The sequence below is a fragment of the Pelodiscus sinensis genome, chromosome 6 (genome assembly GCF_052426305.1).
Source record: "Pelodiscus sinensis isolate ZL-2025 chromosome 6, ASM5242630v1, whole genome shotgun sequence".
In the NCBI taxonomy this organism is placed as follows: Eukaryota; Metazoa; Chordata; order Testudines; family Trionychidae; genus Pelodiscus; species Pelodiscus sinensis.
Window position 1 is genome coordinate 34,813,441 of NC_143057.1, and position 15,907 is coordinate 34,829,347.

Consider the following 15,907-nt stretch of genomic DNA (forward strand, 5'->3'; position numbering starts at 1 on the left):
GGAGAGCGCTATGGCCTTTGGCGTCTCAACCAATCGGGTGGCGAGGCCGGCAAGATTCCGGTTCAAGGGGCGGTTCCGGGGGGACGCCACGTGCGGCGGCAGCCCCCAATGCGGGGGGAGGGGGGATGAGTTCACAGCGCGGGAACGTGGCCCGCTCGCGACCCCAGCGACACCAGAACTCGTCTGTTTTCAAAAATGACAAGCATGACACGAGCGCGCAGCGCAAGGTACCGGGCGCCCGAGCCGAGGGCTTCCCGCAGTGCTGAAGGGCCCTGCAGAGGCAGTCGCGGGGTGGGGCGGCGGTGGCGGGTCTGTCACGTACACGGCCCACTGGCTCGTGCTGGGCAGTCGTTAACGCGCGATAAAGAGCAGTTAGACCGCTCCCCGCGCCTGGCCCGCGGGCTCGGCGGGGCGCGATCGGAGGGAGCGGTGATGCGCTTGTGAGTGCCCGTGGTTTGTATATAGCTGCTCCCCGGAGCGAGGTGCTGCTGCAAACTAGGGGCTGGCCCGGCGAGTGTGTCCTGCTAGGAGCCACAGAGCGGGGAGTTGGCTGGACGGGGTCTCTCGTGGCGCATGGTTTGTACATGGGACGTTTAGGGCTTTGGGCAGCTTGTGACACGCTGAAATTAGCATAACTAAAAACAAGGTCTGGGGCTGCAGCTCTAGGACTCCCGGCTTCTAATGGGAGAAGGGCCCTGGTGTCAGCTTCCATGGTGATAACGCAATATAAACCTACCTCAATTGGTATTTAAATAGACCCTTTGTCAGCCTAGTTTAGGCCAATGACATACAATTTGTGGCTACAGCGACACAGGGAAGGTTTGGTGGCAAAAGTGCTGTCAACATGCAAATGTTGGCAAAAGTAAAAACCGGTCAAACCATTTTTATCTACCTCCTCTTGTTGACATTTTCACAGCCCCATTGCTTTACTCTATTTGTCCACAGGGGAGCTAGCAGTGTGGGTAAGTATCCCACAATGCAGTGTTGTAGGAAGGCAAAGCTGATCCCTGCACTTGGGACTCTCTCCAGGTTCTCCCACAACACGCAGCCTCTGGGAGCAGTATCATGAGCAACTTTTTTTTTTTTTGATCTGAGGAAGTGGGTCTGGCCCACGAAAGCTCATCATCTAATAAACCATCTTGTTAGTCTTTAAAGTGCTACATTGTCCTGCATTTTGCTCCATGAGCAACTTTGATCTCTCTGTGCTAAGGAATGTCAAAGCAACAACAGTCCCTCTAGTCCTTCCCTTGCAGCAGTAGTCTTCCTGCTGTATTGCTAGCAGGCAGAATAGGAGCATTGCATATCAGGTAGTAAACTAGTCACTTATATCCTAATAAAATACAGGAATATGTAGCACTTGAAAGACTAACAAGATGGTTTATTAGATGATGAGCTTTCATGGGCCAGACCCACTTCCTCAGATCAAATAGTGGAAGAAAATAGTCACAACCATATATACCAAAGGATACAATTAAAAAAAATGAACACATATGAAAAGGACAAATCAAATTTCAGAACAGAAGTGGGATGTGGGGGAAGGTAAATGTCTGTGAGCTAATGATATTAGAAGTGATAATTGGGGAAGCTATCTTTGTAATGGGTAAGATAACTAGAGTCTTTGTTAAGACCCCGGCGTAAAGTGTCGAATTTTAGCATGAATAACAGTTCAGAGGATTCCCTTTCAAGTGCAGTTTTAAAAGGCTTTTGAAGCAGGATGCAGGTAATTAAGTCATTGAGACAATGTCTTTTCTGGTTGAAATGGCAAGAAACTGTTTTTTCTTTGTGATCCTGTCTAATATCTATTTTGTGGGCATTGATCCTTTGGCGAAGTGTCTGAGACATTTGTCCTATGTACGTAGCAGACGGACACTTTCGGCACATGATAGCATAAATTATATTTCTGGATGAGCAGGAATATGTGTTCTTGATCTTATAACTCACTTGGTTAGGTCCAATAATGGTATCAGCAGAGTGAATATGTGGACAAAGCTGGCCAACAGGGTTTGTTTCAAGGGAAGGTACCAGGGTTGGTATTAGTGTGGTATGTCCTGTGGTTGTTGGTAAGAATCATTTTGAGGTTAGGTGGTTGTCTATAGGAGACTATGGGTCTGTCTCCCAGAGCCCCTTGGAGTTTAGTATCCTGTTCCAGTATAGGCTGTAGTTTATTGATGTGTTGGACAGGTTTAAGTTGGGGGTTGTAGGTGATGACAAGTGGTGTTCTATTGTTGGTTTTCTTGGGTCTGTCTTGAAGTAGATGGTTTCTAGGTATTCGTCTGGCTCTTTCAATTTGCTTTTTTATTTCTCTGGGTGGGTAGTTGAGGTTTATAAATGCTTGGTAAAGATCCTGAAGCTTCTGGTCTCTGTCAGTGGGATTAGAGCAGATGCGGTTGTATTGAAGGGCTTGGCTATAGACGATAGATCGTGTGGTGTGTTCTGGATGGGAGCTGGAAGCATGTAGGTAACTGTATGAGTCAGTGGGTTTTCTGTAGAGGGTGGTGTCTAATTTTCCATTGTTGATTTGTACTGTGGTGTCCAGGAAATAGATCTCTTGTGTAGAATGGTCCAGCCTGAGGTCCACTTTATGCTGGGGTCTTAAAGACTCTAGTTATCTTACCCATTACAAAGAGAGCTTCCCCAATTATCACCTCTAATATCATTAGCTCACAGACATTTATCTCCTCCCCCCCCATCCCCCTTCTATTCTGAAATTTGATTTGTCCTTTTCATAGGTGGGTTTTTTTTTTAATGTATCCTTTTGATATATATGGTTGTGACTATTTTCTTCCACTATTTGATCTGAGAAAGTGGGAATGGCCCACGAAAGCTCATCATCTAATAAGCCATCGTGTTAGTCCCGTATTTTGTTTCAGCTAACCTAGGCTAACACTGCTACATTTCTATCATTATATCCTAATACAGTAGACTTCCGATAATCTGGCACCTTTGGGACCCAGGTGGTGCGGGATTATCAGAAATGCCAGACTATCAGGAGGTACTCTGGCAGGGGCAGGTCTTGTCGGAGGGGAACAGCGCTGCAAGGGCCGAACGAACCCTCTGCCTTCTTCTAAAATGGCGAAGTCTGCGAGCTGCGGCAGCAGAGAGGAGGAGAGAGGCAGGCAGCCGCTTCAAGAAGTTCTAGTCAGTTACACTGCCGCTGCTGGATCAACAGGCTCTCAATCTACCTTTCCCCTCTACTGCCTGGGGCGGGGGGTAAGTCGGGGCAGGGGAGGGTGCTGAACCTTCCCTCCTGTTGCAGGGAGGCAAAGCCTGTGAGTGGTGGAAGGGGAGAGGTGGCAAGAGACAGGCAGCTACATTCAGGAAGTTCTAGTCAGTTACACTTACTCCGGCTGGATCCACAGCCAACAGGCTCTCAGTCTACCTTGCCTCTCTACTGCCCGGAGGCGGGAGTGTGCTGAATCCTCCCTCCTCTTGCAGGGAGGCAAAGCCTGCAAGTGGCAGAACCAGAGAGGAAGGGAGAGGCAGGCAGCTGTTTCAAGAAGTTCTAGTCAATTACACTGCCCCGGCAACAGGCTCGCAATCTACCTTTCCTCTCTACTGCATAAGGGGGAGGGGGGCGGTGGGAATGGATAGATCCGTAGCTGACAGGCTGCTGCTGAAACTCACATGGGAGGGGAGATGATCTCTTGTGAGTTTCAGCAGCAGCCTGTCACCTGCGGATCTACCCGTTCCCACTGTGCCCCTCCCCCTTATGCAGTAGAGAGGAAAGGTAGATTGCAAGCCTGTTGCCGGGGCAGTGTAATTGATTAGAACTTCTTGAAACAGCTGCCTGCCTCTCCCTCCCTCTCTGGTTCTGCCACTTGCAGGCTTTGCCTCCCTGCAAGAGGAGGGAGGGTTCAGCGCACCCCCGCCGACACCTACCCTCTCCTGGCTCCCCCTTTGGGCAGTAGAGAGGAAAGGTAGACTGAGAGCCTGTTGGCTGTGGATCCAGCCCGAGTAAGTGTAACTGACTAGAACTTCCTGAACGCAGCTGCCTGCCTCTCCACCACCCTGCAACATGATGGAGAGTTTGGCACCCCTGCCACCAACCTCAGTCCCCTTCTCCCTCTCCCCTTCTTCTCCCGCCCCCCAGAGACAATAGATAGAGCAAAGATAAATTGCAAGCCTGTCGCCTGCAGATCCAGCCACAGTTAGTGTAATTGACTAACAACTTGAAGCAGCTGCCGGAGCACTTCTGGGTTGCAGTTGGTGCCGGACCATCAGACGTGCCGGACCACCAGAGTTTTACTGTAGTAGGAGTGCTTGAAATTAGAACTCAGATAATGTAAATGCCCATGTTACAATGGAACTCAGTGATGAGTACAACAAAAAACTGTTGAATTGATCTAGTGTTGTGCAGCCAATTGGAGATGCAGGTCATTTTTCTACAGAATTCTATCATGTTAATTAGTAGGGGAAAGATTAAGAATAAATAATCCCCAACCATACCAAACCATAGTGAATATTTTAAGTGATGAACATTCAATGATCCTAGAATTGTTTAGGCCACAGAACTCCTTTTTGAAGGCTAGCTCTCTAGAACTTTTTGTATCCTACAAACTTTTGTATGCCTCATAAGATGTTATTTTAAAACTCAGAATCTGCTGAACACTCTTGCCCTCCCACTGTTTTATCAGGTAGTCAATTAAAAATAATGTTTAACCACTTAACTAATTAAAAAGAATTTTACATCAAGCATTGACATTGCATCTGTGCACACAATATTCTACAGATGTGATTCCAAGGATAGAATTCTATGCTTCATATATTGTATTAGTCACAAAATTAGACCACCTCATGCAAACATTGCTTGGATTTGAAATATTAGCTCATGCCTTGGAATGCCTTAATGCTAGCTTGACAGACAGTTTGTCTGAGTTAATAAGTGTACCACATTTGTAACTAGATGACTTAATATTGATTACATGAATATTACTGATGTCATCAATTCTAGTAACTCATTTGGTTTAGTGTTTGATTGTAATGTTAATTTAATATATAGTTACAAGTTTTCCCATAAAATTTACTGATGTCAGAATAAGTTCTATTGGCATTAGCTGTCAAGTGTTTGTTATCTTGGAGAAACAAATACAATGAGAAGAAATAAGGGAAAAAGCAATTCTGGGGGACAGTTACTTTGGAGACAGTGACCTTTATTAGTAATAGACTAGCAGGACTGTTGTCAGGAAAGCCAATCCCTGACGCCTGAAAAGGCAAGTATGGTGCCAGAAGGTTGAATCACTTAACATATGGTAAAAGAAACACTGGATCTGCCTGTTTGTCAGAATTATTTGAAAATTATTTAGAGTATGCATATCTTCTAGTAAATCTCCTCCTAATACTCAGAGTACTTTAATTTGACTAGAGATTTAGTTATTAACTAGCCCAGGGATAAGTGGTAATTTTTGGCCCAGGGCCACTTCAGAAATTTTTGAAGTGGCCCTGGGCTGCACTGGAAGGGGAGGGGCCTTAAGCAGAAGGGGCGGGGCCAGGATACTTCCTTGTTTCCCCACCCAGAGACCATGATTGGTCTGGGGATGGGGGAGCACCTTTGCCCCCCCAAAGGTTCCCTCTAGGCACCCATGATGCTGGTAGTGGGAGGAGACTTTGCATGCTCCCCCTTCTGCCTCCAGGCCAATCAGGACTTGGGGGGAGGGGAAACGCACAAAGTCTCCTCCCACCCTGCCAGCAGCAAATGGTGCTTCTAAGCACCACATGCTCCTTGCAGGGCTCGGACAGAGCAGAGGAAATTTCCCATGCTTCACCTGCTCCCAGGCCAATCAGCGCTTGGGGCGGGGGAGTGTGCAAAGTCTCCTTCCACCCTATCAGAGGCAGCAAGCAGCATGGGAGTGGAAGCTGATGCCTATGAGAAGTTGGCTTTAACCAGGTCTCCCCACAAGCACCTGATGTGCGCCTCCTCTTCTCCCCCCCCCCCCCCTCGTGCCACTGCCTTTATCAGAGGAGGCTGGTCTAGAGCAGCAGCCCCTGTCCATGGGGGATACGAGTTCCCCGTGGACAGAGGCTGCTGCCGCAGACCAGTCTCTGTCCACAGTGGGCCCAAGCTCACAGGGACAGAGGCTGCTCCATGGGAAGCTGGAACAGCCTCTGTCCACGGGGAGTTCGGACCTAACTGACGTGGACCGCTGCTAGATCTCACTGCTGCCTCTGATCAGCAGCAGGCAGCCAGTCTGCATGGGGAGCTGTTGTTTAAACTGGTTCCCCTAGCCAAGCAGCTCCTGCCTGCCATTCCACGCTGCTGCCTCTGTATCAATGTGGAATGGCAGGCAGGAGTTGATCAGCTAGGGGAACCAGTTGGCAGGGGGCTCACCCGGAGTGGGACTGGGAGCTCACTGGTGGCTGGCCCCACCCCCCAGAGAGACCGGCAGCTCTTTTTTATTCACCCGAGGGGTATTCCGCGAGACCTCTCAGAGCTGCCGGAATTCTACCAGGACCTCCTCCAGACCTGAAAGCTGTTCTCGGCGACCAGGTCCGTTGTGGCCTCCGAGGGAGCAGACCTCTTCGCGGAGCCCCTGCTCCACAATCCAGCCTTGTGAGTGCAGGTAGCGGAGTCTCCCTCGGTGCGCCGGAGGCTGATCCTGGCAGAAACCACCATGGTCGGAGGCCTCCTGGACTACGACGGAGGGGACTGGGTGGACCCCCGAGCGCTCGCTCAGCACATGGGACTCTCCACCCTTCGAACCCCCCTGCGCCTACTCCAGGAGGTGAAGGCGGCCTTGCCGTGGCCCACTCTCGATCTCCTACAGAGAGCCCTGCGAGAGGGTATGCCCCGCCCCTCCCTTCCTGCAAAGCCTCCGTCCCTTATTATTGGGCCCCTGTTCCGCGGGCCCCCCCGGCCTCCTCATCCTTGGACCCCCAGCCGGCTGCAAAGTTTGCAGGTGCGGTTTGAAAGCAGACCGGCAAGACAACATCTGTACACGCTCGTGCTCCATACCGTGCATTTCCCCACCCTCGTGTCCCGCCCCGATACAAAGTGGCGGGACTATCTAAGACCCGTAGAGGGTGGGGAACCCCGATGGGCTAGCGTCTACTCTGACCTAATTCCGTGGCCCATCGGGGACATCAGTTGGCGGCTCCTTCACGGAGCGGTGAGCACGGGGGTGTACTTGGCGCGGTTTACCCCCATCCCAGACACCTGCCCCTTTTGCGGCGTGAGGGAGAACCTGGCGCACGCCTACCTTGAATGTGCCAGGTTGCAGCCCCTATTCCGGTTCCTCCAGAACCTCTTATTGAGGTTCTGGCTTCACTTCTCCCCTCACCTTTTCCTATATGCACACCCCATCCGTGGCCCCACAAAGTCGCGAGACGTCCTCATCAACCTGCTCCTGGCCCTAGCAAAGACTACCATCTACAATACAAGAAGCAAGATGTTGGACGAGGGGGTTCTCTGCAACTGTGGGGCCTAGTTCCGTTCCTCCCTGGTTTCACGAATCTGGGCAGAGTTCCTCTGGGTGGCGTCCACTGGCTCTTTCGATAGCTTTGAGGAGCAGTGGGCGCTGTCCGGGGTTCTCTGCTCGGTGTCCCCATCCGGTTCCCTAGTTATAAGCATTTAGCCCGCAGTCCTTGATCCTTTTTTCATTATTTGTCCCACGGAATTAGTTGAACTTGGGTCCAGTGTCCCTCCCGTAAGGCTGGGGAGGGGCTTTTAAAATGTGGGCGGGCAAAGCCCGCCCACATTCCCATAGTTTTCAAATAGCACCAGGGAGTATCAAGCAGTTGTTTATCCACTAAGATTTCATGAGTTTATACGACTATTGAATTACATGATATCGAATATCCTTACTATAAATTCTTTCCCCTTCAGTATAATACATACATAATTTCTCCATTCGGTGCTAAATAAGACCCTGCTCCCTTCATTGGGTACCTGCCAGTGGGGTTTGAAGTCTGTCTGGAGCCAGTTGCAGGATTAGAACCCAAGTCTCAGCTGTCATGTTTTATAAATAATTGATTAGAATTGGTGTCCATTATTTTCTTTTTTAGTACCTTAAATGGGCATAGGACCCATTTGTATTTGTACACATTTTTTAAAATTTATTTTGCTATTGATGTGGTGTGAGCTTATATTGCTATTAGCCTTTAGTATGTTATATCTAGCCAATGTACTATTTGAGACTACTACTTGTAACACTTCTGAAGGAAAGTAAGAAATTTTATAGTTTGTGTAGTATATGCATTCACATTTGTTGTTTATATATTGAGTTTAATTGCTGTGCAGTTTTGTTTTTTGGTTGTGGGTACCGTATTTTCCGGCATATAAGACGACTTTTTATACTAAAAAACATCCCCCAAAAATCGGGGGTCGTCTTATACACCGAGTATAAACATACTGTAGCTTCGGCTACATACAGAACGTCCCTGTGCTGGTACTGTATGTACCGCGCTGAGCCAATCACGGCAAGCGGTTGTAGGGATAACATATTAATGTATTGAAAATGATTCCTCCAAATGGAAGTGACTCCCCATAATTTGTTCCCCACAACTTAGTGTTTAGATTTATTATTAATTCTTCTTCTTATTATTATTATTTGTTAAGATTGTTAAATGTTTAGATTTATTATTATTATTGTCCCTTTAGAATATAATATATTAGGTCATGTAACTTAGAACTGTTAAAAATATAATCCTAACTGTTAAGAATATAATCCTATGTAGCCAGAAACAGCCCCCCCCCCCCCCCCCCCCCCCGTGCTCCAGGGCATGCGCAAGCTTGTGCAAGGGGCTGCTTGAAATTGACATTGCAAAGATACATTGTAACAATGCATTGTCAAGCCACTAACTCTGCTATGGGAGCCAAGCCCTGTAATTGACTAAGGGCATTGTTACTTAATTGACGCCTGTTCTCTTTAAAACATTGTAACTTTACTCAGCACTCAGAGAATGTTTTAAGCAATACCATCCAGAAACGTTTTGTAACTACAACTCTGATATATGTAAAGTTATTATTATACAAAAACATTGTATGGGAAACATTAAGGAATGTATGTAAGAGAGAGAGAGTGCTTGGATGATGAGTGAATGGTTCTAAGAGGTGCCAGCCTGAGAATACAGCAACAAAGGGCTGAAGAAGGCGTCAGGTGCCAGTGCAACCAAAAGGTGTCAAGTGGAGAAACTGGAGGTCCACCCGATGAGATCACTGATGAGCACCTGGCAGCCACCCTGGAGACATCAGCATGATACAGCAATTTCCATAGACTGGCATAGGAAGAAATTCCTATAAGAACTGGACTAAAAAACTATGGAATCAGAGTCCAAGGTTCTGCTGCCAGCCCACCAGGAGCTTCAGATAAGCATCTGATCAGGACTTCGCTCCCCACTACCATCACTTGTGTACAGAATACCTGGCCAGTATTCTGTCACAAGCAACTTCCAGGCTGGTAACTATACACAGAACTTGAATGAATGGATGTATAAATGAATGGTTTATATATATATATAAGTGTATAAGGGTTAAGTAGTGTTAGGAATAAGTAGTTAAACAACGTTGTTTGCTTCTATCTTTTCTTTGTTTTTATTATTATCTTTACAATAAATGTGGCTTTTTGCCTTATCCCCCTCATAAGATCCTGCTTGCTTTTATTTGGTACAACACGGTGTCATCTATTAATGCATACAAAGCCTGCTCAGATTGGCTGAGTCAGAGAGGCGGGCTATTACAACCTTTGCCAATCAGAGCAGGCTTTGTATGCATTAATAGAATACACCGCTTGCCGGGATTGGCTCAGTGCGGTACATACAGTATCAGCACAGGGACGTTCTGTATGTAGCCGAACCTACAGTACCGTATTAGGGCACATCCAGCGGGCTGGTGTTATTAAATGGTGTTGCCTCGGAAGGGGGGGTAGTCTTATATGGCGAGTATACGCCAAAACCTATGTTTTAACTGGAAAATTAGGGGGTTGTCTTATACGCCCAGTTGCCTTATACGCCAGAAAATACGGTATTAATTTATCCTGAGTCTGCAGGTTCTGTAGTGAAATTTTAGTTGTGTGTACCTTAATGTAAAATCTTAATTTATAGCTGTCACATTTTAATTATGAAGGGTGGGTGGGACTGTTAGTGTGCCTCTTGAGAGTTTTACTAGAAAACAGGATGTTCGTTTGAAGTCATTGGTTGCACTGGCATTAGGGATATAACTGGTTAGCACCACCCTTACTAGGTGATGCTTTCTGCTAATTGGTTAACTTGCAGCCCGACTGAGTGGGGATGGCTCCTGCCCAGCCAAGCTTATTGTGCCACAGGCTAGGAGGCACTCCAGCCATGCTGGAGCAGCTCTTCACAGCACAGTGGAGCTGCCTGAGCAGCCCCTGCAGGTGGTGGGCCCAGCTGGGCTGGAGCAACCTCCTTTCCTCTGCCCATGGGATCTTGGTTAAGCAGTTAGCTTGTTAAATGTAACTCTTAACTGGTTACACAGGATTGTACATCTAAACTGGCATAGAAGAGAGAAGACTGGGGATATGTTGTGATCTCAGTTGTGATTGTATCTACTTCTGTTATGTATCATGGGAACCAGTGTTCCCTCTAATTTTTATGTCCATATATGGAACGAATTTTGTTATGTTCACCAATAGGGAGATGTACGACATCACAGCATATTGGTACATACAGGCAGTCCCCGGGTTATGTACAAGATAGGGACTGTAGGTTTGTTCTTAAGTTGAATCTGTATGTAAGTCGGAACTGGCATCCAGATTCAGCCGCTGCTGAAACTGATCAGTTTCAACAGCGGCTGAATCTGGACGCCAGTTCCGACTTACATACAGATTCAACTTAAGAACCCCAGGCTTCCCCAAGTCAGCTGCTGCTGAAACTGATCAGCAGCTGATTCCAGGAAGCCCGGGGCAGAGCAACTCTGCCTCGGGCTTCCTGTAGTCAGCCGCTGGTCAGTTTCAGCAGCGGCTGACTTGGGGACGCCTGGGGCAGAGTAGCTGGGGTGCTGCTGGGTTGGTCCAGTAGCATGGCTGCTCCTTGGCGCTACTGGACCAACCCGGCAGCACCCCAGCTGCTCTGCCCCAGGCGTCCTGATTCAGCCTCTGCTGAAACTGATCAGCAGCGGCTGAATCAGGACTCCTGGGGCAGAGCAGCTGGGGTGCTGCCGGGTTGGTCCAGTAGCGCCAAGGAGCGGTGCTGCGGGACCAACCGGCAGCGCCCCACCTGCTCTACCACAGGCCCCGGGCTTTGTTCCACGTCTCCCTGGTCTGCTGGGGGGGGGGGGCACTAGCTGCGTCCCCCCCAGCAGACCAGGGAGACGCGGAACAAAGCGGCGGAGGACCCGGGCCGGACCCGCGGCGCTTCCAGATCAGCGCCGCGGGTCCGGCCCGGGTCCTCCGCCGCTTTGCTCCGCGTCTCCCTGGTCTGCTGGCTCCCCCTGCAGACCAGGGAGTCAGGGAGCAGCTTTTCTCGCCCCGGAGGAGGCGGGCGGCGGGACCAGGCGTCCCGCCGCTCCAGTCCTCCAGGGCGAGAAAATCCCCGTTTGTAACTGCGGATCCGACATAAGTCCGATCCGCGTAACTCGGGGACTGCCTGTATAACAATTCATTCTGCATATGGATGATCTGAGGTTGACGGTGGGGCTGAGGGTTCTGAGTGTGGAAGGAGGCTCAGGATTGGAGTGGGATGAGGGTTCTAGAGTTTGGCTGAGATGTTTGTGTTCTAGGAGCAGGCTCACGCCAGAAGGTGGGAGTGTGGAGTCTGGGCAAGAGTTGGGGTACAGGTTAGGGCTCTGGTTGGAGTGTGGGGTTGAAGAGGAAGCTAGGATAGTAGAGCAAGCTCATAGCTGGGGCTCTGGATTGGGATGCAGAAATGAGGAGGAAGTTATGGATTTAGAGCATGGGAGGGGTCTCAGAGGTTGGGGTGTAGGGCCCTTATCTGGGGCAGCTTCCATTTGGGGTGTGTGGAGGAGAGCAGGTGACTCCATGCAGGCTGCTCTCACCTGCGGGTACCGCTCCTTGTAGCTCCTATTGGCTGTGATTCCTGGCCAATGGAAGCTGTGGAGGTAGTGCCTTTAGATTAAGGGCAGTGCAAAGATAGGGTTCCAGCTGGGTAGTGGGAGAACTGCAGAGCCACCTGCTTCTCCCCTCCTAGAAGAGCTGGCCCAGAACACAGGAGCTTTACAAACTGCAGCCCAAAAGGTTCCTTAATAAGGCATGGGGCTTATTAGATAATTGTGTGACTGTGCAGTTTAGAGGGAACCCTGATGGAAACCCCTGCCACATGTGAAAACAAAAGATTAACTGAATTATGTTTAGAAATGAGGATTTTGCATAGCTATTGTAACCCATACTTGGCATGTCAAACAGCTACTGAGATTAGTCTAGACGAGCCCTGTGTGTGCGCTACAGTCCTCTGTCGAAAGAGGAATGTAAATGAGCCTGATCGAACGTGCAAATGAAGCACAGATTTAAATATCCCGCACTTCATTTGCATATTTGCATCTGATCACGGTTTCAAAAAGGGTTTTTCGAAAGTGAAACCGCAGTCTAGATGCGGTTTTTGGAGAAAACAACCCTTTTTTGAAAGAACCCATACTCCTGAAAAAAATGAGGAGTATGGGTTCTTTTGGAAAAGGTTTCTCCCCCCCCCCCCCAAAAAAACTTTGTCTAGACTGTGGTTTCACTTTTGGAAACCCCTTTTTATGAACAGTGATTGGATGCGAATATGCAGATGAAGCACGGGATATTTAAATCTGCGCTTCATTTGCACTTTCGATCAGGCTCACTTACATTTCTCTTTTGACAGAGGAATTTAGTCCTGACAAGCCCACACTGACAATCTGTTCCATGCCCCTGTACCCAATCCCAGATCATCGTTTTGGTAGTGCACTTCAATAATTCCACCTCCAACAACTTTTAGTTCTACTCTTTAAATTTCAAGGAAGTTGCTCTTCATTTTAAAAGGGTATCCACAGAACTTCAACTTGCTGTAACTAGTAAAATAGGTTGAGGAATAGCTTGGAAGTTAGTCTGTAACAAAACTTAAACAGTCTAGTTTGAAGACTAACAAAACACGTAGATAGTATCATGAGCTCTCGTGGGCACAACCCACTTTAGACGACTGGGAATTAGGGAATGTACCCCAAAGAGGGCTGTAATTTCAGCAGCTCAACACTTTTTTAAAAGAAATGTGCCTGAGTTAATCTACTCTTCCTCCTCCACTTGATGTTTCTTCTCTTCACCCCCTTCATAATTTCTACATTGAATCATTGCTGAGGGTGATACTACTTGTGGGGGAAGGCCTTATCAAAAGATTGTTTCGTTTGGGTTTGAACACAGTTATGGGTGGGATCAGTCAAATCACCTCTGCCAGAGTGTTCTTTTGCTGGTGGCTACTGCTGCACATGCTGTTTCATGCTCTGAGAGATTGGTCACAGATCAGTTAGCTATACTCAAGAAACACTGCAACCTGTCTTTCTGGTTTGTGAATGTGTATGAAGCCATTGGGAGTTTTAGTCCATTACTAATCTTATAGGTTAGGCTCACTGTCTGTTGTAGACATCATAGGTTCCATGACTCTGACAGCTGTAGCAGCTTAGTCCTGGAGGCCGCCAGAGCAGCTTTGGCAACCCCAGGCAAGGTGCACCAGCCACTTCTGGGGCAGTGTTGAGCCCCACCCTCCCCATCTCTCAGCAGGAGGAGTTTGGGCACGGCATGCGGGGTGATGCTTTTATCTGGGGCGGTGGGAAGACAGCTACTACTTCTGCTTCCATCTGCAGACAGTGGTCTTACAGCTCCCATTGGCTTCCACTGGGAGCTGTAGAACCAGGGGTTGGAGTGTAGTGGAGGCAGCATATGGAGCTAGGAGCTGTAGGTCACCTGCCCCAGCCTTCCACCTCCAAGCATCTCTGGTATCCCTTTGGGTTGCACACCCTTCCCCCGAGCATTCGTGATATCCCGTAGGCCACCTCCACCCCCCAACTCCTGCAGAGCCCCCTTCCAAGTTTTAGTCAGGGGTATATAGTAAAAATCATGGACAGGATTCCCGTTTTTGTATACTGCCTATGACTTGTCCATGACTTTTACTAAAGATACCCAGGTCTAAAATGTAGCCTTACTTATAGGCAGTCAATGGAGCTTGTAAAGGACCAGGTGATGTTCACTCCTGCCTTTGTAGATCAATAAATATAATTGATAAATTTGAGTCAGTGACCGTTTCATTCAGTCCTCTCTTTAAGAAGAATAGAGTTAAACAACTGAAAATGGAACAAATAATTCAATTCTCACTGCTTCTGTGCATTGATGAAGTCCAACTGGAGTCTGAGACTTGCTGGTTCAGTGGTCAGATGTCCTCAGTTGACAGCAAGATCAGAGTTGTAGCAGGTCTCTAGAATTTGTGTTTAGCTACAATAGTTCCCTTAATAGAAAAAAAAAAAGATATTCCAATGTTACAGGTTAGATGTCCCCCCAAAAAAGAGAACCCCCACAATATCACATTGTCAGGAAGGAGTTTTTTTTGGTTGTGTAAACAAGCCCTACGAAACAAGATGCATATAGCCATAATATCGACTACAGTGGTGTAATTTCTAAAGTACACTAAATGTGTTGAATATTAGTTGTAGGGATGTCAACATGTGAACTAACCAATAATCCTAGGCTTATCATGTAATCGGTTAATCCTGTCGACTACACACATCCCGCCCCTTGCTGTCTCTGTATCAGAGGCAGCAAGGGAGGGGGAGGCAGGAGCTGGTGACCCCCACCCCCACTAGGGATGCTAAATTTAGATTAGTCAATTACTCAAATAGTCTATGCAATTTGCATTGACTATTCAATTAGTCAATAGGGCGCCTCCACCTCTGAAGTGTAGCAACAGCCCTAGGGCTGTTGCTATACTTCAGACGAAAACGCTGCAAGGAGCAGAGGCCAGTTTCAAGTAGTACTTCCTTTTGTTTGTTTTAAATCTGTACCTGCTAATTTCATTTAGTGACCCCTTAGTTCTTGTGTTATGGGAACAGGTAAAGATCTCTTCTTTATTCACTTTCTCCACACTGATCATGATTTTATAGACCTCTATCATATCTCCTCCTTAGTCATCTCTTTTCCAAGCTGAAAACTTCCAGTTTTATTAATCTCTCCTCATATGGCAGCAGTTTTGAAAGCTTCAGAATTGCTGAAAAAATAAATCCCCAAAGTGAAATTAATAAACCTTGAAAAGCAGAAGCCCTATAAATAACACACATGCAAAACAATAGTTGTCTACAACTCCTACAGGTTTAGCTCTGTGGTTCCACCCAACCCAGCCCTCTTACTCATTACTACATTTCACATCTGCTGCACAACATCACAGGTTGCCATAGCACAGGGGATGTTAGCAAGGTATCAGAGAACAGGGGATAGGCAGGCCTACAGGTATTCCACAACGGCCTGTGTTACAGAAATAGAAGAGAATAACAGTTTGCCTGTTCCTCTGCATCAGATCTGAAATTGCCCACTTGGTTTTCAAAACTGTGGATTGCTTCCCCCTTCCATTGGGATTGCAAATCTAGCCACACATCTGTGGACTCACTTTGGTATTATAATACAGGCCTCTTTTCTTTTTGTGTTTCACTATGGCTCTGATTACGGATGTAATAATGTAGGACCATGTTTCTCATCCTTTTTTTATAAAGTACCCCCAGGACCTACAATTTTCAGACAAAATTTCTCTCCACCGTTGCAACACATTTGTTTAAACAACTGAATCGTAGCTGGGCGGCAATGAAATTTTTGGATGTAAAAAGTACAAAAATAATAAAGCACTGTAAAACTTTAAACAAATTCAGTTTTCTCCAAGTTTGTTGTCGATATACCCCCCAGATTTCTCTCGAATACCCCTAAGGATACTCGTACCACTGGTTGAGAAACACTGGTGTAGTAGATTAACTGATAAGCAAAAGCTTATCTATAGGTTAATGCTA

General features: G+C 47.5%; 1 protein-coding gene and 1 long non-coding RNA gene across 2 annotated transcripts in view; one reads left to right on the forward strand and one right to left on the reverse strand.

Annotated features, from left to right (window-relative positions):
* Positions 1 to 52: 52 nt before the first annotated feature.
* C6H9orf85 (chromosome 6 C9orf85 homolog) overlaps positions 53 to 15,907 on the forward strand; it is a 35,606-nt gene continuing 19,751 nt past the window's right edge. The window contains exon 1 of the mRNA XM_075931710.2: positions 53 to 227. Coding sequence (XP_075787825.1) covers positions 126 to 227 — 102 coding nt within the window. The 5' untranslated portion in view covers positions 53 to 125. The remainder of the gene's footprint in view (positions 228 to 15,907) is intronic.
* Positions 14,164 to 15,907, reverse strand: part of LOC142829839 (uncharacterized) — a 28,928-nt gene continuing 27,184 nt past the window's right edge. The window contains exon 3 of the long non-coding RNA XR_012904678.2: positions 14,164 to 14,364. This is a non-coding gene — a long non-coding RNA (uncharacterized LOC142829839). The remainder of the gene's footprint in view (positions 14,365 to 15,907) is intronic.